The following is a 22,902-nucleotide window of genomic DNA, read 5'->3' as shown; positions in this document are numbered from 1 at the left end:
ATTTCTTGTTTTTTTTTTCGAATTGAAATAATTCTCTTTAATATACCATTAACTACTGTTAATAGATATTAATTATTTTATATCAAGAAATTCGTCGTGAATTGTAAATAATGTATTGCTATTAACAATCGCAATACTTTCTAACCATATTTTTGTACAATTACAAAATAAAGTACAAAAATATCTATTGATATCATCATTATTTATTCAATGAAAGCAAAGCTGCAATCATTGTTTGTCACCGTACATTTAGTACCTGATCTTTATAATACACATCTTGCCATTAACTCTATAGCATTGATGTTTTAATTCATTTTATTTGATACCATCTAAACATCTTGATGCTATTTAACCAATTGCATCTATCAGGAAATAAATATGTAAATACCTACAATACAATTGATGATATTTGTAGGATGTGAATGAGTGTTGAAATAAAAGATCGTAATACGAATGTAACCCTAGAAGCAGCAAATTTCGACACTAGTGTCTTTACTAGTATCAATCTTTACCACAAGGCAGCACGACTAATAGTGACAACAGCACCTCCTGTCATGGTAGACAGCAATACTGAAGATCTTGGTTCTTTATACAAGTTTGTTCCATCTGGGGGATCTTTTAACATACCGTGGCGTGGTCACACCGGATGTAACCTTTTTTTTCGCTTTCTTACTCAACAATAAGAATTCTTGTATATGTTCAACGAAAAAAAGCACAACCGTTATAAAAAATATCGAAATTCGCGTACGAAGGAATTTCATATAACTTCACGTTAATACATAGATATATGCTATGTTCGGCCGTAGCATAATCATGGCGACCAACAAATCACAACGACTGGACGATCTCGTACAAACGGTTACTCTACACAATCCGCGAAAATTATTATTCAATGGTTACGTCTTACCTTTCATAGTATTGCAATTAGTGTGGATTTATAGTTGGATATTTGTTTACGGTTTCAATGAATATTACGAAGCAGGTCTGATTGGAATCGTTGCAATCAGTGTACTACAAATTTTTATCTGCTTGTGCTGTCAATGGTCTGTGCATGTGCATACCTTTTTAAATTGCAGTTCGGTAAGTATACATGGTTGATTTGTGAATTAAATTTTTCTTTATTTATTTACTATCAAAATCCAATTAGCCGGAACAATATGTACACTGTCGTGGCTGCCATTCGAACGAATGTTTCGTCTTCTGCTATACGAAGTCACATGACTAATAAAGCGGGAAGATATGATTTTTTAAATTCTAACGAAAAGAAATATATGGAATTCTTTTTAATTTGTCTTTACGATCTTTTCATATTATATTTTGATGTACTTTATTATTTGATTAATTCGAAATAAATTTAATAATATAATAGTTTCAAAGAAATTATATAACATTTATTAATGTAGTAATTAAAGAAAATTTGATATATTAGGAAAAGAATCCATATATAGCAAAGGTAGCAAAGGTGGTGCCTGTTCCAAATAATGGAAGTTCAGAACTTGTAAAATTAAATCATGCAGACAAACAAGAACCATGGTTTGTATTTCAAAAAACGAAATATTATTGGGAGCCAAATGAAAAATGTTTTAAAAGTCTTCAATTTCCAATCAATCAATCAATTAAACATTATGCTGAATGGAAGGGATATATTGATGAGAAGGAAGTCACAGCTGCTGAGGAAAAATGTGGTAAAAATAAGTGGGTTCATAATTTAAAAATGATTTTAATAATATTGTAAAACAAAAAAAAAAGATTAATTTAACAAGATATTATAATTTTATTTTTATTTAGATTGGATATGTTTGTACCAGAGTTTTGGGAACTTTTTAAGGAAAGAGCAATAGCACCATTCTTTGTTTTTCAAGTATTTTGCGTGGCACTTTGGTGTCTTGATAAATATTGGTATTATAGTATTTTCACTCTTATTATGCTTATTATGTTTGAATGTACGCTTGTACAACAGCAACTCAGAAACATGGCTGAAATACGAAAAATGGGAAACAAACCATATATGATAATGGTCAGTATAATTAATAGTCCATATCAATGAATTTTATAATGATGTAAATTTAATATTCAAGGTTTATAGAAACAGAAGATGGCGTTATATGTTCACTGATCAATTAGTTCCCGGTGATATTGTTTCAATAACAAGATCACAAAATGATAATTTAGTTCCATGTGATATGTTATTATTAAGAGGCCCATGTATTGTGGATGAAAGTATGCTAACAGGTAATTGTTGTAATATCTTATTAATTTAAATATTTACAAATCAATTACATCTCAATTAAATCATTTCTTTTTTTACAGGTGAATCTGTTCTTCAAATGAAAGAACCAATAGATGATATAGATGGAAATAGAGATTTAAATATAGAAGGCGATGATAAACTTCATGTATTATTTGGAGGAACAAAAGTAGTACAACATACACCACCCAGTAAAAATGTGTCAGGTCTCAGAGGTATGCATTTTAAAACAACAATTGAAATATAAAAGAGAATTAAATTGTGTTTGTATATTTTAGCTGTTGATAATGGCTGTGTTGCTTATGTTTTGCGTACTGGATTTTCAACATCACAGGGTAAACTCTTAAGAACCATCTTATTTGGAGTTAAACGTGTTACAGCAAATAATCTTGAAACATTTGGATTCATTCTATTTCTTCTGATATTTGCAATTGGTGCTGCGGCTTATGTTTGGATCAAAGGTTTAATTCTACTAATTTTGTAATTAAAAATAATCAAACGTGATATTTTTATTTTACAGAAGAAAACTTATGCTAATAATATTTTTAGGCAGTGAGGATCCAACAAGAAATAAGTACAAGTTATTTTTAGAGTGTACACTTATTCTTACATCCGTTGTACCACCAGAATTACCCATTGAATTGTCATTGGCTGTAAACACTTCCTTGTTAGCTTTATCTAAATTAGGTATTTAAAAAATGTTACTAATATTAAACTTTTATCTCTTATTTATGTGCCACGTAGCCATGATATTAAAATGCAAATTATTTTTAGGAGTATTTTGTACAGAACCTTTTAGGATACCATTCGCAGGGAAAGTTGAAATTTGTTGTTTCGATAAAACTGGAACTTTGACTAGTGATAATCTTGTTGTCGAAGGGATAGCAGGGATTGAGTATGCATAATTTATGTAGTATGTAATTATAAACATTAAAAAGTAAATTTATTGATTTTTATACTTTACGTATTTTAGTGGTAAAACAGATGTGATGCCAATCTCAGATGCACGTTTAGAAAGTGTGCAAGTACTTGCAACATGCCATTCTCTTGTTCAGTTGGACGATGGAATAGTCGGAGATCCACTTGAGAAAGCTACACTGAAAGCTGTAAATTGGAGCCTCACTAAAAGTATGTTATATCATATTAATGTCGTTTAAGATTTTTATAAAAAAAAAAAAACTATTTATGTTATATAGGTGATTCTGTAATACCAAAAAAAGGCAAATCACCTGTACTAAAGATTTTACAAAGACATCATTTCTCATCTGCATTAAAAAGAATGTCAGTTGTCGCAGGATATACATCACCAGGTTCATCTGAAAATCATTACATAGTTACAGTAAAAGGTGCACCTGAAACTATAAAGAATATGGTTAGAATTTATATAATATTATAATATAATTAAAGTATTTCTTTTTATATAATAATTTGTTTTATATAAGTTCAATATTATTTCAGTTATCTTCTATCCCTGATAATTATGATTCAACGTATTTATCTCTTTCTCGTCGTGGTGCAAGAGTATTAGCTTTGGGTTATCGTAAGCTTTCAACTCCAATATCTGCCCAGGAATTGAGAGAGTTTACTCGGGAAGATTTAGAAAAAAATCTTTTATTTGCTGGATTTGTTATTATAAGTTGTCCACTTAAACCAGACTCTAAGGCAGTTATAAAAGAAATACTCAACGCTTCTCATTCTGTAAGATAAATTGATTAGAAATATCATCCTTTACAAAAATATCAATATAACATTTTTAACATTTATATAATCCTGATTTGCATATATCCTTCATTTAGGTAGTTATGATTACTGGAGATAATCCTTTGACAGCTTGTCACGTTAGTCGTGAATTACATTTTACAAAAAAACCAGTTACTCTGATTTTAACAAAAAACGATGGTGAATGGTTTTGGGAAAGTGTAGATCGAAAAACACGAATATCTTTAAGTTATAAAAATGTTGATTCAAAAGGTAGCGAAATTTGGAGAGAACATACGCTTTGTATAACTGGAGAGGTAATTTTCTTTAGTACTAAATCAATGATTTTTTTCTTGTTCTTTTAATATAGATTTTATTCCATTCATTCAGGGGCTCTCGTATTTGAATGAAAATAACATGAATCTTTTACGAAAGTTATTACCACATATTGTAATATTTGCTCGATGTGAGCCAAAACAGAAAGAGTTTATTATTGTTTCTTTACAATCATTGGGATATACAACATTGATGTGTGGTGATGGAACAAATGATGTAGGTGCATTAAAACATGCTCAAGTAGGTAAGTTGATAAAAAAAAAAAAAAGAAAAAGAAAAAGAAAAAAAATTTCATTTTGTTAGCGCATTTTGAGTATTATATAATATTTTTTATGAAATCATATTTTTCAGGTGTTGCGATTTTGTCTAGTGCACCTGAAAGAGCATCAGAGAAACGAGAAAATTTGTCGGGTGGATCAAGTGGAAATACAAATGCAACTGTAACAAATACACCAAAAAGTAATGGACCCCGGATGAATATGAAACAACAATCTAATATGCAAACAAAAATACAAAAAATATTGAAAGATCTTAAAGAACAGGAACAATCTGTTATCATAAAACTTGGAGATGCATCTATTGCTGCACCATTTACAAGCAAAATGTCTTCTATTCAGTGTAGTGAGTACATTCATTAAAAAAATTTTTTGTTACATATACGCACACACACAATTAGATACTCTGATTAAAACGTGAATTTTTATGTTATAGTATGCCATGTAATTAAACAAGGACGATGTACGTTAGTTACAACATTGCAGATGTTTAAAATTCTGGCTTTGAATGCATTAGTACTGGCTTATAGTCAATCTGTTTTGTATTTGGATGGTATTAAATTCAGTGATGCTCAAGCGACTTTACAGGGTATTCTTTTAGCATCCTGTTTTCTATTTATATCTAGATCAAAACCACTGAAAACTCTATCTAAACAAAGACCACTGCCAAATATTTTTAATCTATACACTATTGCAACAGTGTTGCTGCAATTTGCTGTACATTTCTTTTGTCTTGTGTTTTTAGTAAAAGAAGCTACGCTTTTATCTGTAAGGTAAATAATTCGATTAAATATTTTTTAATTATAACGATTATATGTTAATTATATTATGAATAATAAATTTTTAATAATCAGGGATGATAAATTAACAGCAACTTTTGCTACCAATGCAGACGTAAATCAAAATGTTTCTATTGATTCTTCTAATAATAATGAAGATAAACCATTTGAGGCCAATTTAATTAATAGCACTGTTTATATAATAGCTATGGCACTTCAAATATCCACTTTTGCCATTAATTATCGGGTAATTAACGAAGAATATCAAATATTTCATTTATGCGTGAATATGCGAAATTAAAAAAATAATTAAAAAATTTTATAATAATATTTTATTTTCTTCTTTTCTTTTTTTTCTTTTTTTTTTTTTATTATGCAAACGTTCATTTTATAGGGTCAACCATTTATGGAAAGTCTAGCACAAAATAAATCATTGTTGTACAGTCTCTTGGGTAGTTCTGCTGTTGTTTTATCACTAGCTTGTGGAATATTACCAGACGTAGCTTCGCAATTGGAAATTGTTGATTTTCCAAATGATGTAAGTATTTTTACGAGTACAGAAACCGCAAATATTAATTATGTCAAAATTATTACAGTTTCGAAGAGTTTTGGTTCAAATACTTGTGGCAGACTTTGTGCTTGCATATATTGCTGACAGAACGTGTTTATGGCTCTTTGGAGAGGGAAAACATAATAAATTGTGATGAGAACATTTTCTGAATAAGATCATAATTTATAAGGTAATACTTTTTACGCACGAGAAATAAGTCTCAATGGTCTTGTTTTATTGAGATAATTTGTCTACATACTAAATATTAAGTATCTCATGTTACCTAAAGTATAAACGTATTATTTTTTAAATGGATATATGTAGTGATTTAAAAAATAAGTAAGTTCGAAGAGAAGACGTGTATGTGTCAAAATTTTTATATATATGTATGTATGTGTGTATATGTATATATATATATATATATATATATATATATATATATATGTACATATATGCATACATACATACGTATATACATATACACATATATATACATATATGCATACATACATACGTATATACATATACACATATATATACATATATGTATATATACATACATAAATATATATATTAGGGTGTCCTAAAAGTTTCTTTCTTATCGCGTTATGAATTGTGCAAATATACAGGTTGATCTATTAGCCGTATGTTATCGGTTTCAGTCGTCCTAGAGTCTTTTACAGTACGTTTCGTTCGTGTCACAGTTTTTTTTTAAACTTTCATCCACAGCGTTAAAAACGGGTAAAGAAAGGTGATATTTACGGTATGTTATGTTTTATTGTTTCAAAAAAGATGATAGTGTAAAGAATACTGTCGACAAGATTTGTACCATGTATACGGGGATGGTGTTATAATTATTGCAATCGTTTGCAATTGATTTAAAAAAATTTAGAGGCGGAAATTTTAATCTGAATGATGATGACTGGCAGCGGTCATCCAAAAACGACGGATACGGACCTTATTAAGGCCATGCTTGATGAAAATCCGCGATATAGTTTGCGCGATATAATGAATGCCATTAGGATTCTCAAAATAACAGTGCATAATCACCTAACTAAGATGGGATATGTTAATCGTTGCGAAGTTTGAGTTCCGCATTTACTGACAGAGACCACATATTGCATTAGCGATAAGAGAAAAGTTCTTACAGTTTGATTGGGATGTTTTATCACATTCTGCATACTCTCTAGATCTCGCTCCATCTGATTATTACTTCTTTCTGTTCTTAAAAAATTCTCTTCGCGATAAGCGCTTTAAATCCATTAGCGAAATAAAAGCACACCTCCAAGATTATTTTATTTATTGTCCGAAACACATCAATTTTGGAAAGAAGGCATAATGAAGCTTTCTGAGAGATGGAAGATGGTAATAGAGCAAAAGAGTTCTTTTATAACAAAATAAATAATATTTTAAACAGTAAATATCGTGTATTCATTACATATTAGAAAAAGGAAAGAAACTTATGGGACACCCTAATATACATATATATATATATATATATATATATATATATATATATATATGTCGAATGTACTTTTAATTCGCGCAAAAAAAAAAACGCAGGCGATGCAAATAGAGAATGGCATAATTCGATTATTTCTTTGTAAAATCAAGGAAATGTGATCTGTGAACATAATTTTATTATCTATTATGAATTTTAATATTCATAATGGAAAAACTAATAATAATTTTTATGTTTAAGAATACGGAATGAAATGATTAACAACGTCATGAAGAATATATGTAAAAATCAGTAATATTACATGAGGTAGCATACATCAGACATGAAAATTTTATTCCGTCGTTGGTAGCCTAATAATTTAATAAGACATTTTAATGGCATAAAAATAATCTCATCATTTTTCGAATTCATTTACGCGTTTTAAATAAATCAATCCTGATACAGGTATTGTATATCTTGCTATATTACTTTTTTTTTTTTTTTTACTCAAGACATTTTATAATATATTAATATATAATTAAAAGTTTCTGTATTTTGGATCGTAATTATTTAATATAATATTTAAGAATAATTACATAAAATGAACTGAAGTAACCAGCGTGCATTATTCGATCTCACAATCAATGAGCTATCGAACTGTAATTACTTTTTTTAATTCCATTAGATATTGTTTGCAATTTTTCACGTGAACACATTCCGTTCGCTTCATTAAAAAAAAAAAGAATAATTATTGAAGATGTAAATAACTTTAGAAGTTATTGTTTTGAAGTATTACGTTGTTATTTCTATTGTGGAATGCACTGGTTAATATATTTCATTGTATATAGTAACAATTGCATTCCAATCTTAAGGATAGTGTTACAAAATATCACGTTATGGACAAATTATTTGCCGATTCCAAATATGACAAAAATATGTGATATTAAAAATTTTGTTTTGAAATTATTTCAACATATTCATTCAAGATTGTCGAAATTTTCTTGTTATTTTTTACCTTCATCAATCTTAGATATATTTTTATTATCAATCTGAAATTTATTCTTACACGAATATTATTGTACACTTATCCTTGCTTATATTTCCTTTCCTCTTTTGTTTTTTTTTTTTTTTTTTTTTTTTTTTTAATGTATTACTTTGGGAACGACACTTCTTGTATATCATTGTAATATAAAGGTTTGTAATAAAAAGTATTCTTTGTTGTGAGTAAAGAAAAATCATTCAATCAAAATTATGAAAAATGTTAGTTTTACACTTTTACTTTATTGTAATTTTCATTATCGGTTTTGTTTAATAACTTTTTCATAAAATTTATTATCAACTTTAAATTTACCTAATATTTTTAAAATGATAAAAAATAATCTATTCTTTGGTCATGTTTTTAAATTATTGTTTTTAACTATTTCGAAGTAATGGAAGATTATTAGTTACCTTTGTGATAAAATTCCATTGGAATATATAACATAATAACTATAAAACATGTAACATACCAATTTTTAGGTCATGAAATTTTTCTATTTCTCAATTTATTGTACATTTTATTTATTATAATAACGAACATGTGCCATAAATTTTAATACAGTTTATTTGATGACTTATAAGAGATGATTTAATTATATTCTTTATAATATGAATTCTTATTAATCTATTATTAAAATAATAAGATATTGATATTAATATAAGTTTGGTGGTTTAACGAGCGCAGTATAATAGTACGTATATCCTAAAGTAAAATAAGAAAAGGAAGAAAGTCACGTGTAGTAAATTTTGTACATTAATATTTCATTCTATATAAATATCTATAGTTAATAACACAATTCTATTCGATAATCATAATTGAATTACGAAACAAGAAATGAAACATTTGTGGAAATGTGATAAGAAGATAAAATATCTATGGAAGGACGTAAGAATTGTTATATTTTTAATTGGACATTTATACATTGAATTTATCGTTTCAACTTTAGATGATTGCAGAAAACGTCTATTCCATAGGATCACGAGTTCTTTGTTAATATTTTTAACTAATAAATAATTAAGACAATAAGAATATGATAGAGATAAATAGTTATAGCGATACTCCTCCTACGATGTCCTAACATTATTCTTGATTGGTCTGAATCATCTATTACTTACCAACCAACGATAGTTGCAAGTAAAAGATAGTCTTTATTATCATCGTCATCGTTGTGCCTTTTCGTTTTCTTTGGTAGAAAACGAGCGAGGATCAATGTCGACGAAGATTCGATTGTGCAACTCAGTCGCGATCGAGTCGAGAGAGTAGCAATCACTAGATAGATCGTTGTAGCCATTCCAACGTGAACCATCGTGAACCATCGTGAACCAAGATTTCTTTGCCTCGTGATCGTTTCGTTTAATCGATCTTTGATGTGCGAGTGAATGGGTGTTTAAGTTTCTTCTGCCATAAACGCGTCTATTCTTACACAGGAAAGAAATAAGTTTATTTTACTATAATCGTTTAATACAAGGATCGTAAATAAGATAAAGTAGAAATGATCTTTCTCTCTTTCTCTCTCTCTTTCTCTCTTTCTCTTTCTCTTTATGTTGTTTGATAAATATATGTATATTGCAGAAGTAATGTTTCAAATATTTTATTATGGATCAGTAATTGGTTTTATTATGTTTATTTCAATAGATTATTTTTATCGTAATATTTAATAGTGAATTTTTTTACGATTCGTTTGATTCGAGAATGACGGATAGAATTGGTAAATAGAACCTATAGTGATTGACTATTGTTCCATAATATTCTGCGATATAAATATATCAATAAATATATCGTTCTAATGACTGCAGAAGCAATTTAAACGTATTATATTCCTTGCCACTTGCCATTTTTTTTTTTTATCTTATAAACTTTATTATGATTCTATCTGGAACGCATCATTCATAAAAAAAAAGAAAAAAGAAAAAGAAAAAAAAAAGGAACGAAAAGATGTGAAGATATTTTGATAAGTAAATACGAAGAATCCATAAAACTATTCTATAAGTGGTCACACAGAAAAATTGGATCGTATATTGTTCAATAATGTAAATTATATTCGAATCAAAAAAGAAAAAGAAGAAAGAACTAAGAATAAATTTTATCTGGAAAAAATGTATACTATATAGTATACTTATATACACGTGTTTCCTGAGTAATTCGCTTATCGATCGTAGATCAAGGTCGTTTTGAAATCGTTAAACTTAATATACTAACAACATTCTCAGATGTAAAGCAAAATTGTGATTACAGTATCGTCGAAAATTCAACGATCCTTAAGTAACAAAAGTTTGCTTGACCGCAAATATATTCAATTGTATTAGAGTTACATCTTCTAAATATAACGAGTATTATTAATAGAATATAATGGTAAGTATATTTATCGACTAATGGTCATGTCGTAATTCATAGATCATTTCAGTCGGTAATGATTCTATCCATTTTATATATCGTATGATATTCCAGATTAAAAAACTCTAATCCTTTTATTTGAATGTTACAAACTTATACGTAAAAACTATTAATATTTGTTAAAAAAAAAATATTACTATATGAGATTATTATTTATTTTCATTTAATTGGATCGTATTGATATAGAATAAAATTTTATGTTGCCTTCCGTTTTAGCTACAATCGGTAATAATTTTTTCACCTTTTGTACAATTTCTTTATTTTCAAATTGAATATTTATATATGAAATATTCTCCTTGTCATTTTATTTTCACGACTGAAAGAAAAATATTTCTAACTGATATATTGAAAGTTGTTAATTCTTAGTGATCATGGTCAGGCTAAAATTAGACATTTTTTTTATGACGCATGTAGAAGCAATAGAAGTGGGAGAAATCTTAAGAAGGAACAATCGGTGATATTCTATTAGAAAATGTGAGCATGACAACTGAAGGATTGTAAATCGAAAGAATAAATTGTGCATTTCATCTGGACATTTTTACTGCGAGAATGATTTAATTAAATCATTGTCCTATATATGTAGAATTCACAAGCGTTACTTGACATAAAAATCATCAATTTGGCTTTGTTAACATTTCACATTGTCATTCTTTACGTTCTAATAGAGTTCATTAATCGTATATTGTTATTTGTACAAATGATATTAATTTTTACGATTTTCTCCTTGAAATATTGATTACTTTATTAATCAACTTATTTTAATGTTGAAAAGAAATTCCGTCCGATAAGAACGCAATCATTAGAAAATATTATGTTGTTCCTTTATCATTATTCATTTTATTCTACTGGGTAAAATTAATGATTCGATAGTTATTTATTTAAATTGATGACGTCATAAGAAAGATCTGAATATATATTGATATTTTTATTCTCTCTCTTTTTTCGCGGTTTTTCAAGATGTCCGTGAATAGTTCAGAAAAAGGACACTTTCATTGGGTTGATTGGCTAGTTTTTACCATTATGCTAACCATATCCGCCGGCGCTGGCATTTGGCATTACAAGAGTGCACAACAATCTTCCGTAGAGAATTATTTGCTCGGTGGAAGAAAACTTAGACTTTGGCCAGTTTCTGCATCTCTAATTGCCAGGTAACGGCCAACAGTTCTGATTTTGTTGAAATTCATTTATAATTTCATCATCGATATAATTAAATATGCTTATATGAATTTTGCAAGCATATTTAATTTATAATTTTTAAAAAAGGAAAACATTTATCGACTAGGTCGATTAATGATATCATTAAAAAGTATCGGGATTATTATAAAGTTTTTCTTTTTTTAAATTTATAGTTTCATATCTGGGGTAACAATTGTTGGAGCTCCTGCAGAAATTTATAATTTTGGTACACAATATTGGATCACCGTGATATCTTTGCTTTTCTCCGGAATAGTCGTTGCAAACATTTATTTGCCGGTCTTTGTAAACTTACAATTAAACTCGGCATACGAGGTACGTCTTTAAATATTAGATCATTGTAAATTTATACGAATGCGTGTAATATTGTATTATCCTTTTTTTTTAGTATCTGGAAATAAGATTTAACAAGGGCGTTAGAATTTTAATATCACTGATATTCGTTTTCGATGCAGTAAGTATATCTTTTTTATGAATATTATGTTTTACTTCCTTTGTTTTTTTTTTTTTTCTTTTCATTAAAAACATATTTTAGGTTCTCTACCAATCGATAGTAGTTTACATACCTGCGTTGGCATTAAATCAAGGTAATTTCACAAATATTTCTTTGATAGTTAAATTAAATTATTATATATCTTTAAAATATTAAAAAATGTACGCATTCAATAGTTATTTGTTTTGATCATAATATTCTTAGTATAATTTCATTTCATTTCACATACAAATGATCTTTTAAAAATATTTATTTATTAAGTACCATATCATTTCTGCAGCATTCATTGCAATTTATATAATGTAGCTTAATAAACATTTCATCATTTTGTTATTCTAGTAAGTGATATCAACACGCACATCATCGGCGCCATTTTATGCGGAGTGTGCGTCTTTTACACGGTTCTTGTAAGTTATCTTTCAATTTTTAAATATCATAAAGAATTTATATATAATATTAATGACACAAAGGATGGAATTGTTATAAATCTGTCTTATTTAAATTTCTTATTACCATCCTGTGACTTTGATAGTATTTTGCATGATTAATTAAATCAGTATCAATAGATCAATAGACTTTTTCATTATTTCCAATTTCAATTACACGTTTGTGAAAACGTCGAGGATCAACGTGTCATCACGTGAGTTATAACGTTGTCAAAATTTTCTTTCTAATGCTTCCGGTGTATAGCTTCCTGTTAAGTTGTAATAACCATAAGGGATCGAGCTAGTTTAGGAGGATAGTCTTCTTCGTCAGCGAATTCTCGTTTGCGTGGTTCGAGTTCCTTCGACCTGCCGAGGGTAGAAAGAGAAAGAGAAGAGACAGAGTGAGAGAATGAATGAGGATGAAAGGGAGAGGGATGAGGAAAGGGCCCCGGAGGAAACAATTTTCGGTGGACAATGCCGCGAAGAATCTCGTGCGAGCACGGGCGAAATGTTTATGGACGGAAACTGAAAAGGTCGACAATGGCTCGTTGAAACAATGGCGTCGAGTGGTGTGCGCTTGTTGGTCGGTAGTAGCAGATCACAAAGCCAGCCTTGAAGTGATTAATAGCGGCTACCTACCTACGAAGGCCTGCGTAATTATCCAAGCAATTTGTTCGACGGAGATATTAATGAGAATTTATCGCGAACGAGTGATTCCTTTGATCGTTTAGATCGCTACGACAACCGATCACATGATCATACCAACAATTCTTTGTCTTTTTTTGTTTAGGGTGGCTTAAAAGCAGTAGTTTGGACTGATATGCTTCAAGTTATAATAATGATCCTAGCCATGATCATCGTGACTGTGTTAGGCACTTGGGAAGCCGGCGGTCCATCCGAAATATGGCAGAAGGCGCGAGAAGCTAATAGAATAGAATTTTTTAAGTAAATTCAATTTTTCTTTTTTCTTTTTTTTTCTTTTTTTTTCCTTTTTTTTTCTTTCTTTTCTTTATCTTTTTACAATAATGTACAGTGATTAGACTAAAGAATTTCTATATATTTCCTTTTTCAATTTATTAGCTTCGATTCTTCTCCATATACAAGACACACTGTCTGGAGTGTTTTAATTGGTTCTTGGCTCTATTCTACGGCGTACATCGCCGTAAATCAAACGATGGTCCAACGGTATATATCATTGAGAACTATGAAGACATCTAAATTGTAAGTGAGTATACCAGTGAGATCTTTTTTGATTGATCATATTACAATTCAGTTTTATCGAAATGAAATGAAATGTAAATATATGTATGTTTGCAGAGCTATAGGGATATCTATTATTGGCATAATTATTTTTATTTCGCTATGTTGCTGGTGTGGATTGGTTCTTTTAGCTTGGTGGTCACCACCAAAATGTGATCCAAGAGCTACTGGTTTAATTACGGCCGATGATCAATTACTTCCAGCTTTCGTAATGCAAGCTGCTGGTTATTTGCACGGTATACCTGGCCTTTTCATTGCTGGAATTTTTGGGGCTGCCCTTAGGTATTTAAAATTGAAATTTTGCATAAATATCACTCATATAGTGTGTATTTTTTAATTGATATATCTTTAACATATTTGTTTCAGCTCTCTATCAGTAGGATTCAATTCCACTTCTGTAGTTCTTTTAGAAGACTTCGTGAAGAGTTGCTTTGGTCTACAACCAAGCGAACGTTGTTCAACGATTTTAGTTAAAAGTATAATTATCTTACTTGGTTTATTCGCATTGGCTTTTGTCTTTTTCATCGAAACATTGGGAGGCATTTTAGTGGTCGGTATACAATAATTTTCTGATTAGATGTTTTAAATAAGATAAATAGAAAGAGTATTGATTTGGAGATAATTTTTTTTTTTTGTATTAATAATATTGATATTTGTGTAGGTTACAAACAGTTTAGCCGCAATTGCCGCAGGAATTTCCTTTGGAGTCTTCACTCTTGGAATGCTTTTTCCATGGACTAATTCTCAGGTAATAAATTAATTAAAATGATTATTTGTTATTTTGAAAAAATATATGTAATATAACATTTTAATTTTCTTACTTTTAGGGTGCATTCGTAGGTGCCGTTGTGGGATTTTTAATAGCTGGTTGGGCATGTTTCGGAGCAAATATATCGATCAGTGCCGGTGTCATAGTACCTAAGAAGCTTCCGGTACCACTTGCTCAGTGTCCAGGAAATATAAGTCAAGCTTTCCTAAATCAATTTGTTTATCATAAGTAAATAAATTCAAGTAGTTAAGAAATTTTTTTTATTACGAATATTTACTTGTAATTATATTTTCTATTTTCAGCGAAGATGATGTTTTTGCTCTTTACCTATTGTCCTATCATTGGTTTTCCGGATTGGGTACGCTTATAGTAATTGTAGTTGGAGGAATAGTCACTTGGTTGACGGGACCAAAGGATCCTTCTTATATCGATAGAAAGTTGCTCTCTCCAGTAATACATAGGTACATATATTTTTACAAATATTCCATAATTATTTAGTAATATGAAATGATTCATAGTTAACATTTGTCTTAATCTTTAGGTGGTTACCTTATCCAAAATATCAGAACGAGGAATGGTATCGATCAACGACTGAACCCCAATCTTCGGTAAATCTTTTATTAAAAAATCTACCGAACAAATCCAAACATAATGATACGTTCAAAAAGGTATAATTATTTTGTAACATAGCTTCAAAGATTTTTTTTTCTTTAAATATGCATTATTTGGGATTTAATTTTGAATTGCTTTCAGAAAGAGAATCAAAATGACGTAGCAGTTTCTTGACTATATTGAAATGTTGTAAAAATGTATAAAAAATATCGCTTATATTGATTTTTTAATTTTTTATTACGTAGAATGTAAATGTAATGTTAGAATCTTAATGACGCACTAACATAGTGGGTATATAATGTTATAAAAAGAGAACGAAGTGTGAGACGAAGGAAAAATATATTTTTATATGTTCGTAAATAATTTATACACCATCATTACGTTTTCTTTTCATTTGAACATTCGGACTTTATTTCGAACTAACCTAAATTTTGTGGAATCAGTTCAAGATTTAAGAATAAGTCGATTTATTTCTTCGAAAGATAAGTTCAGTAAACTTAAGTTTAACGTACTAGGGAGTGCGTTAAGAACAGGACGAAGAGTAGCATGTAGGAGCGATGGTTCCTCCTATAGAGGAATAGCAACATAGCCAAAGAGCTAAGGACTCGTCCTGTCAAGTAGCGTGTTCCTGGTCGAGCGGTCCACTCGCTTCACACCGAGTTCTCTAACTGAGTTTATTCGGTTTTCAAGCTTTGGTGATTCCCGACGGTAGCTACCATGTGAAAGACGAGAGAGAGAGAGAAAGAGAGAGAGAGAGAGAGAGAGAGAGAAGATTCGGACGACGATGACGATGGGAGAGGCAAGGCCCCAGGATATTAGCCGGCTTGTTAAGGGAAAGCCAACGCCGTCAAACGTCCTTATTAAGGCCACGCAAATAACCCGGCCGCTCTCTTCGTTCACCTACATGAACCTCCCTCTCTCTTTCACTCTCTCTCCATCTCTCTCGTTTTCTACCCCTCTACACACCTCCCTGACGTTGGAAATTCAATTTTCGCCGACCCGAAATGCGGTCGGTCAAAAGCGGCGCCGTCAGGTTCGATATTGTTCGCACCACCGATCGTGTACCTTTACTCAACACGCTTCGCCAGTTTTTGCCACGAGTTTGCTCGGATCGCGTTGTTGGCGAAGCTTGTTTAACGATGGAGGGAGGTGCGAAATCGGCAATGTGACATTATCCGTTTCTGGGAATGAAGTAATCAAGTACTCGATCTTATCTTTTCATTTTGTTCTGTTCTTTAAATTTTTGTGTTCAATCGTAGCTATTTACCTGATCTTATCAGATGATTATTGAGTTTATCATTGATAAAAATCAAATCTAAACGCGGACTTATCGTTTCAAATAAACCGATAGATCAGAAGGTACTGATATTAGAAATATGCATCGATTTTCTTCAAGTTCTTCGAAAATTAATGTATACTATTCAGAGACACCCCATATACCGGATTTTATGTGTTCTGCGTTTAATCATATTGAAAGCTCTCACTTGGACGAGTCAATATTTCTCAGAGAGAAGTGACTGAGAATACGGTTCTCACTGGGAAGGGTCCGATCGATACCCTCCGATGGTACGACTTAGATTTGACGTTCGTCCAATTTGTCTGAGCGCGTCAGGTTCCATCCACTACGCTTAGGTATCGACTACTCTATCTGCACTCACTCTTACCACAGATCTCTCTCTCTCTTTCTCTCTCTCTCTTTCTCTCTCTCTCTCTCTCTCTCTCTCTCTCTCTTCGCGACTAGTGGCTTATCTATTCGGATAATATTGACCGCGTCGAAAACGTTTTGCATCAAAGTGCATTCGTCGATCTGTAAATCAAACGATTACGTCAATTTTCCAATATACATATCATAAAATACCAACGTGATACACGACCTATCATATTTCATTAAAATTATTGATATTTTCTAAAAGATCATTGCTAGACAAGATTAGTGTTATTAAGACTTTTCGTTCCTTATCTCTGATGTAAATGCCGATCAAAAATCTATGAGACACAATTCTAAAGAAGAATAGGGAAAGGAGAATAGTAGGTTTATCGGAATTTTTCAAAAATCGATTTTCCCATATCTTCTTTTTCTCTCTTTCTTTCTCTTTCACTTTTCTTCCTCGAGGGGTTGAACCATATTAAAAACGTCTCGTAATTATAATGAGTAACGGCGGAACCTTTCTCTCGTAGGTCGACGAAAACGCTCGAAAGGCCGGTAGTAGAGCGCATTACGTGAGCGTTTCATTAAAAGCTTTCGTGAGTGCGCGCGCGAGCGCACGAGCACGAGCATGGCAGCACACGTTGGAAAGAAAATTGCGACTTGCGGAGGCTGCGTGCGAAGCTTTATTAAGCGCGCTTCATGCGCGATTTGCATTCGTCTGGGTCGGTGATAGATTTGAAATTTCCACGTAGAACGTGCGTTGGATACCTATATAGGGCCGAGGATTCGAACCGAGACGAATGGTACGTCGCGTGGAGAAGCGTACCTACGTAACCACCGTGCGTGATTGTGTCTCTCTACCTTTCTACGTATACGTATGTGTGTGCACATCAATGTGTTGGTATATGTGTGCACGTGTATGTCAGTGAAAGAGGGGGAAAGAGAGGAGGCAAACGAGGAGAACGATATAGATGGAAAGAGTGAAAGATAGCTAGGTGAGGGAAAGAGAGAGAGAGAGAGAGAGAGAGGGAGAGAGGGAGAGAGAGAGAGAGATGGAGGATATAGAGCGAGATGTGGATAGAGTGAGGTCGTGAAGCTTGAATGGGGCTAGTTTGAGATAGTTAGCGGGCCTTCAGAGGCACAATCGGCCGCGATTGGCGGGCCTACAATCACACGTCGCATTATATGTCCATCAACGCGGCGGATCTTGCAAATACGTTAGCGGACCAAAGCCAACGGGTTAGCAGCCACAAAAATCTTGAATTCGAAGCGACATTATGGAGGATCTCGTATGGTTATAGAACGGGTCAGGTTCGAGTCGATCTAATATATATCTGTAGATAGATAGAGACAGTTTTTGAAGATCTTGTCGAGAAATCTTGTGGTCTTATTGATGTTACTGATGTCCTGTCCTGGTGTAAATGTTCAAATATGAATTTTCAAAAATAATTCGATTTTATGAGAACGGCTGAAAATTTTTCAAACTTTTGAATCTTTTTTATTACAATATACTTATTAGAAATTGAAGAAAAGATTAAAGAAATATTTTCCAATGTAATTGCTTTGGCCTTGTTGAACAGAGGCCACAGCTGCGAAGGAAATAATCTTGATACACCCTATTAGAGATAGAAATCGTCGGGCAAATATTGTATCTTCCTAATCTCGTACTATCGTCGCACTATCTTGGAATTATCATACAGTACGAATCGAATTCTTTTGGGAATTAATTGGCTTCGCGCCGAAGGTAGGTTTTCTCTTTGAGATTCGGATTATCCTTTGCGCGGTAAGTAAACGAGAATATTTGTAATTCTTGCTTGCACTGCAGCATATAACCTCACGAAGAAAGTGCATTTACGTATGTGTGGATTATTTAGTAAGTAATAAATATTGAATATTAAACTTCGTTAATTCAATTTTTACCTTATACGTTTTTTTTTTAAATACTCTAATCGTGTATTCTATATACGATTCACAAATTTGCGATTTAGGAGTCGAAGGAGTCGAACCAGATGCAAACAAGCGTGATTATCCGGTAACCTCAGATCAAATGTGGTGGTGTGCACGAGACTCAGGAGAGGGTTGAGGGGCTAAGAGAGGGACTCGAGCGACTAACGGAATAACTAATTTATCAATTCTTCGGTTCGGTTGGCTCCGATACCCCTGGCTATATTTGCGAATTCGTGCAAACGAGGACTTCCAATTCCCAAGGTGCATCGTCGTCTTGTTTGGACACGAGAAGGACCCCAGAAAGCTTCGGCTTACGAGATGTCAATACGCTATAAGTGACGGCGGTCTATGCGCGCCGAACCAGAAAGCTTTCAATGATTGTACAAAGTATTAGGACGAATTCATTATTATGACATTTACTATCACGAGACACGATAAAACTATAATATCCTATTATAAGATTGTGGATGATTGATCTAACATTTCTTTTTAGGAGATACAGAAGTGATGTCATTATTTTATTGAGTGATTTGTGTCAACACTTCATCTTAGATCTGAATTATGACAGCGTAGAAATTTTATCAATACTAATAATCAGTTAAGATTCAATTACTTTAGAATTATAATACTGATCTATTCTGTTCCAATTTGCAACACTTCATTTAAAAAGCTAATCCTCAAGAGAATACTACATCTCATATTTTAACTTGTTATCGTACCGTGCGTTGGCGCCACCGAAGCTATTTCACAGTTCAATCAATATAACATGTCGAATTATTTAAAAAATTTTTCTATTGATTCATAATATCAATGAAATATTCACTAACGATAGAATAGTCCGAATTTTCATGACAGAAATAATAAATGAAATCCTATTTCTTCGTTGTTAACTCAGAGAAGTTAGCTACTTAAGGAGTAAGGAGATGGTGGGTGGTAGAGTGCGAACGAGATTCGTTCGCAGAACTTGAAAATTCATGGCGCGTATCGTTCTCGACTCCAATGGTCAATACAAATAGATATGCTTGTAATTAGAACGCAATTTTGATTGAAAATGTAAGTTTTGTTGACACGCAATTCACGGTACGATAATCAAACGAATATGCTCATATATTTCCCGCAAATTGTGTTTTCGTTTAATATTTGGTATTACAAAATTTTGCGATCAAAGTGAGAGGAAACGTTGGAGTATGGGAAGGGGGAAGAGATGGAGGTAATATTAATTGAATAGTAACAGGGATATCATCATCCTGGATAATATTAATTGAATTCCTGAATCCACAGAAATGATTTATATAATATTTGAGAATATAACAATTTCAAGATAATTTGTGTGATGGATGAACGTAATTGTGGACATATATAAAAAATACACCTTAATTTATCTTTCTTTCGTGTCAGTAAGTTTGCGATATATATCTGCGTATTGTGTAATAAAGTTAACTCGTAATCGTTAAAAATTTTATACCACAGTTCTTAAGATAGGCAATTAATCAATCAGCAATGCATCAGAATAATTATCACCGTACGGCGAATAACATTATCAGATGTGTAAAATGAGATAACGAAGACTATAAAAAATATGAATTATTGTTACATAGAAAAAGAAAAGACTGGTGAAAAAACGAAGATAGAAAATGTCGTGTACGAAAAAAGGAAATTCTTCCCAAACGAGAATGCAAAAACACTACGAATTATACCAATCAATATTCTTCAGCTAATCCTTCGGGAATCCTGATCCTCGTGTCACATCACCTTTATTTATTTATCTTTTTTTTCTGCTGCTTTCTTTTTTCCTTTTTAGCCTCTCGCAAGTATTTCAAGCATTTCGAGATTACCAGAAAACTGAAGAGTTATAAAGCGACTCTCTTCGTCTAGATTTCAATGAGGGAGACTCCCATGGGAAACGATGGCGTTACTCCGAACCCCTTCATATTCGAACGTTAGCTAAATAAAAGTAGTAGTACAATATCGGTTCTCTTGTATTCTACACCTCTTTTCTACCTCTTCTACCTCTTCTTCCTCCTCTTTTACTTATATTATTCTTCAGTGTCGCATGTATCAGTTTCTGTAATAAAAGGCAAGCTGTTTTTTTCAGGAATTTTCATTTGTAGGAACCTCTTTCCTTCGTGTGAAGAGCTTGCATATGAACAATCTTTTTTTCACTGGATAATGTATATGAGTTTCTCACTCTTTTCCTTTCTTACCGTTTTCTCTATTTTCCTGATTTTCCTTGTGTTTTTCATATGCATGTAAATGCTGATGCATTTGGTAGTCTTTCAAGTCTACCTATCTCTTTCAATCCTTTACATTTTTTTTTTTTATGACAAATTTTGTAATTTGATGATCTATTCTATTATATTTCCTTATGAATATTTAAATTATCATCAAGCAGGTATGAACCATATTGTATACGTAATACTATTATAACTGTTGTAAAATTTTTTATTACAGCACAAAATTATAGCACAAGTTACAATTAATTTGAGACTTATTAATATCAACGTATATAGTATAGTAAAATTAGACGAAGTAAAATCAACAAATAGCAATCATCTTTCTTCTCGAAGAGTGACTCCAACTAAGGTACCAGTCGGTAATATTTCACGGTAACGGTATTTAGCTGGAACCGTCGCGACTGTCATCCGCGATGAAACGGCAGGCAGACCGAGGGAAGACATTAAGCGTAATGAATTACCAGCTGAGAGGAGTAATGTGTCTTAATTACGGGCCCGGGCACAATAATTATGTAATTAGGCATTGTTTGCCGACCGGCCCCTAATCACAATCCCGATGTCGCAGCCTCGTCACGAAGCCGCCGTTTCCACCTCCACTAGCTAGCTCGTCGTGTTATCGACCAGCTTTCACGTACGCCTTCGTCCTTTTCTCTTACGTATAGAAACTGCTAGCTCTGGTTTTCGCAGCATGTGAACAAAGATCTCGTGATCTGAGTACAGAAATACATATGTATAACAATAAGGAAAATATTTGATATTGTTTGTGACATTGATATTTTTATTATAGAATAAAATAAGAAGGATAGCATTGATACGATAAAAGAAAAATATTTGATAAGAAATATGAATAAAATTAATTATCGTCGCAGGTTAATCAGCCGTTTACAAATGTATTAAAGAAGCAGCAGGTCGTTAAAGAGATACGCATTAATATTTATATGTGGAATCAAATCCTTAAGCCGAGAGGTCTCGGTCTTCAACGTGGAAATGTAAGCACAGTATTCGAGTCACCTAAAACGCAAGACAAACAAGACGGTGTCTCATGAGCTGTACGGATTTCCTGAAGATACATCAGCCAGGCATGTACCAAGCCTAGTTCATTCAACTCGCGAACTATTCCATACCAATCCGCGGTTAGCGAAATGGTAACCCGCAAGAAAATTTACATCGCTTATCACTCCCTCGCGTCGTGAGTACCTACCTTAGATGAGAGCTGAGACAGGGATTAAAGACTGAGGGATTTGGAGAATCTCTAGCAAAAAGGGTTTGAGGGCTCAATCTCGAAATGTATTTTGTGATAATATGATTTCATGGTATTGTTATTTATGATCTCATAGACCCTCATCTCTTTTACCAAAAACGTGAAACGGAATAAAGAACCGCGATAAAAATCTATCGAGAATACCATACTAACCCTATTAGAATTGGATGCTTTTACGAATGGAACATATCTCGCGAGTTACGTTCGATTAATTTGCATCGAATCAGCTCCTGTTAGGCGTTTAAACGGCGACCCGACTGAAAAAGGATTTGGGAAGTTGCCATTAATTTTCATTCTCG

The 22,902-nt window shown here is 32.0% G+C and overlaps 2 protein-coding genes and 2 long non-coding RNA genes across 9 annotated transcripts; 2 read left to right on the top strand and 2 right to left on the bottom strand.

Annotated features, from left to right (window-relative positions):
* Window positions 1–537: 537 nt before the first annotated feature.
* On the top strand, window positions 538–8,429 carry LOC118441161 (endoplasmic reticulum transmembrane helix translocase). 2 transcript variants are annotated; one of them, XM_035865199.2, is made up of 19 exons: window positions 538–1,080; window positions 1,430–1,695; window positions 1,789–2,017; window positions 2,079–2,232; window positions 2,311–2,463; window positions 2,527–2,709; window positions 2,798–2,935; window positions 3,023–3,143; window positions 3,222–3,376; window positions 3,445–3,620; window positions 3,707–3,946; window positions 4,045–4,263; window positions 4,337–4,526; window positions 4,634–4,903; window positions 4,994–5,330; window positions 5,412–5,583; window positions 5,731–5,874; window positions 5,933–6,076; window positions 7,589–8,429. In XM_035865199.2, exons 1-18 carry the CDS (start codon window positions 793–795, stop codon window positions 6,038–6,040), a joined length of 3,543 nt encoding a protein of 1,180 aa, XP_035721092.1. In that variant the 5' UTR covers window positions 538–792; the 3' UTR covers window positions 6,041–6,076; window positions 7,589–8,429. The 2 variants fall into 2 exon arrangements, with proteins under 2 accessions (XP_035721092.1, XP_085516189.1); XM_085660063.1 differs by lacking the exon at window positions 7,589–8,429 and having other exon boundaries at window positions 5,933–7,257.
* LOC146872672 (uncharacterized) lies at window positions 3,478–10,618 on the bottom strand. The gene is made up of 3 exons (XR_014982696.1): window positions 10,491–10,618; window positions 9,482–9,779; window positions 3,478–3,564 (listed from the first exon to the last, which is right to left on the bottom strand). It is a non-coding gene; the product is annotated as an uncharacterized LOC146872672 (long non-coding RNA).
* LOC118441162 (sodium-coupled monocarboxylate transporter 2) lies at window positions 9,775–15,875 on the top strand. Of its 4 annotated transcripts, none has more exons than XM_085660064.1 (15): window positions 9,775–10,321; window positions 11,718–11,908; window positions 12,110–12,269; window positions 12,343–12,408; window positions 12,490–12,541; window positions 12,787–12,854; window positions 13,663–13,817; window positions 13,953–14,093; window positions 14,190–14,414; window positions 14,499–14,682; window positions 14,794–14,880; window positions 14,960–15,129; window positions 15,204–15,362; window positions 15,443–15,569; window positions 15,655–15,869. In XM_085660064.1, exons 2-15 carry the CDS (start codon window positions 11,718–11,720, stop codon window positions 15,685–15,687), a joined length of 1,818 nt encoding a protein of 605 aa, XP_085516190.1. In that variant the 5' UTR covers window positions 9,775–10,321; the 3' UTR covers window positions 15,688–15,869. The 4 variants fall into 4 exon arrangements, with proteins under 4 accessions (XP_085516190.1, XP_035721093.1, XP_035721099.1 ...); XM_035865200.2 differs by lacking the exon at window positions 9,775–10,321 and adding an exon at window positions 10,576–10,718 and having other exon boundaries at window positions 15,655–15,867; XM_035865206.2 differs by lacking the exon at window positions 9,775–10,321 and adding an exon at window positions 11,027–11,234.
* LOC118441163 (uncharacterized) lies at window positions 14,972–17,181 on the bottom strand. Of its 2 annotated transcripts, none has more exons than XR_014982695.1 (3): window positions 16,026–17,181; window positions 15,229–15,530; window positions 14,972–15,106 (listed from the first exon to the last, which is right to left on the bottom strand). It is a non-coding gene; the product is annotated as an uncharacterized LOC118441163 (long non-coding RNA). The 2 variants fall into 2 exon arrangements; XR_004838015.2 differs by having other exon boundaries at window positions 14,973–15,106; window positions 15,179–15,530.
* Between the last annotated feature and the right edge of the window lie 5,721 nt (window positions 17,182–22,902).

This window comes from Vespa mandarinia, chromosome 11 (genome assembly GCF_050613455.1).
Source record: "Vespa mandarinia isolate Hongniang chromosome 11, ASM5061345v1, whole genome shotgun sequence".
NCBI classification, from domain to species: Eukaryota; Metazoa; Arthropoda; class Insecta; order Hymenoptera; family Vespidae; genus Vespa; species Vespa mandarinia.
This window is presented reverse-complemented; position numbering and strand designations above follow the sequence as displayed.

Excerpts from the sequence above, each read along its gene's own strand:
- LOC118441161 (XM_035865199.2), top strand. The coding sequence starts at position 793 with ATGTTCGGCCGTAGCATAATCATGGCGACCAACAAATCACAACGACTG. Across the intron at positions 1,696-1,788 it reads GAAAAATGTGGTAAAAATAA|ATTGGATATGTTTGTACCAG; the intron begins GTGGGTTCATAA and ends ATTTTTATTTAG. Across the intron at positions 5,875-5,932 it reads TTGTTGATTTTCCAAATGAT|TTTCGAAGAGTTTTGGTTCA; the intron begins GTAAGTATTTTT and ends AAATTATTACAG.
- LOC118441162 (XM_035865200.2), top strand. Across the intron at positions 12,409-12,489 it reads TGATATTCGTTTTCGATGCA|GTTCTCTACCAATCGATAGT; the intron begins GTAAGTATATCT and ends AACATATTTTAG. Across the intron at positions 14,683-14,793 it reads CATTGGGAGGCATTTTAGTG|GTTACAAACAGTTTAGCCGC; the intron begins GTCGGTATACAA and ends ATATTTGTGTAG.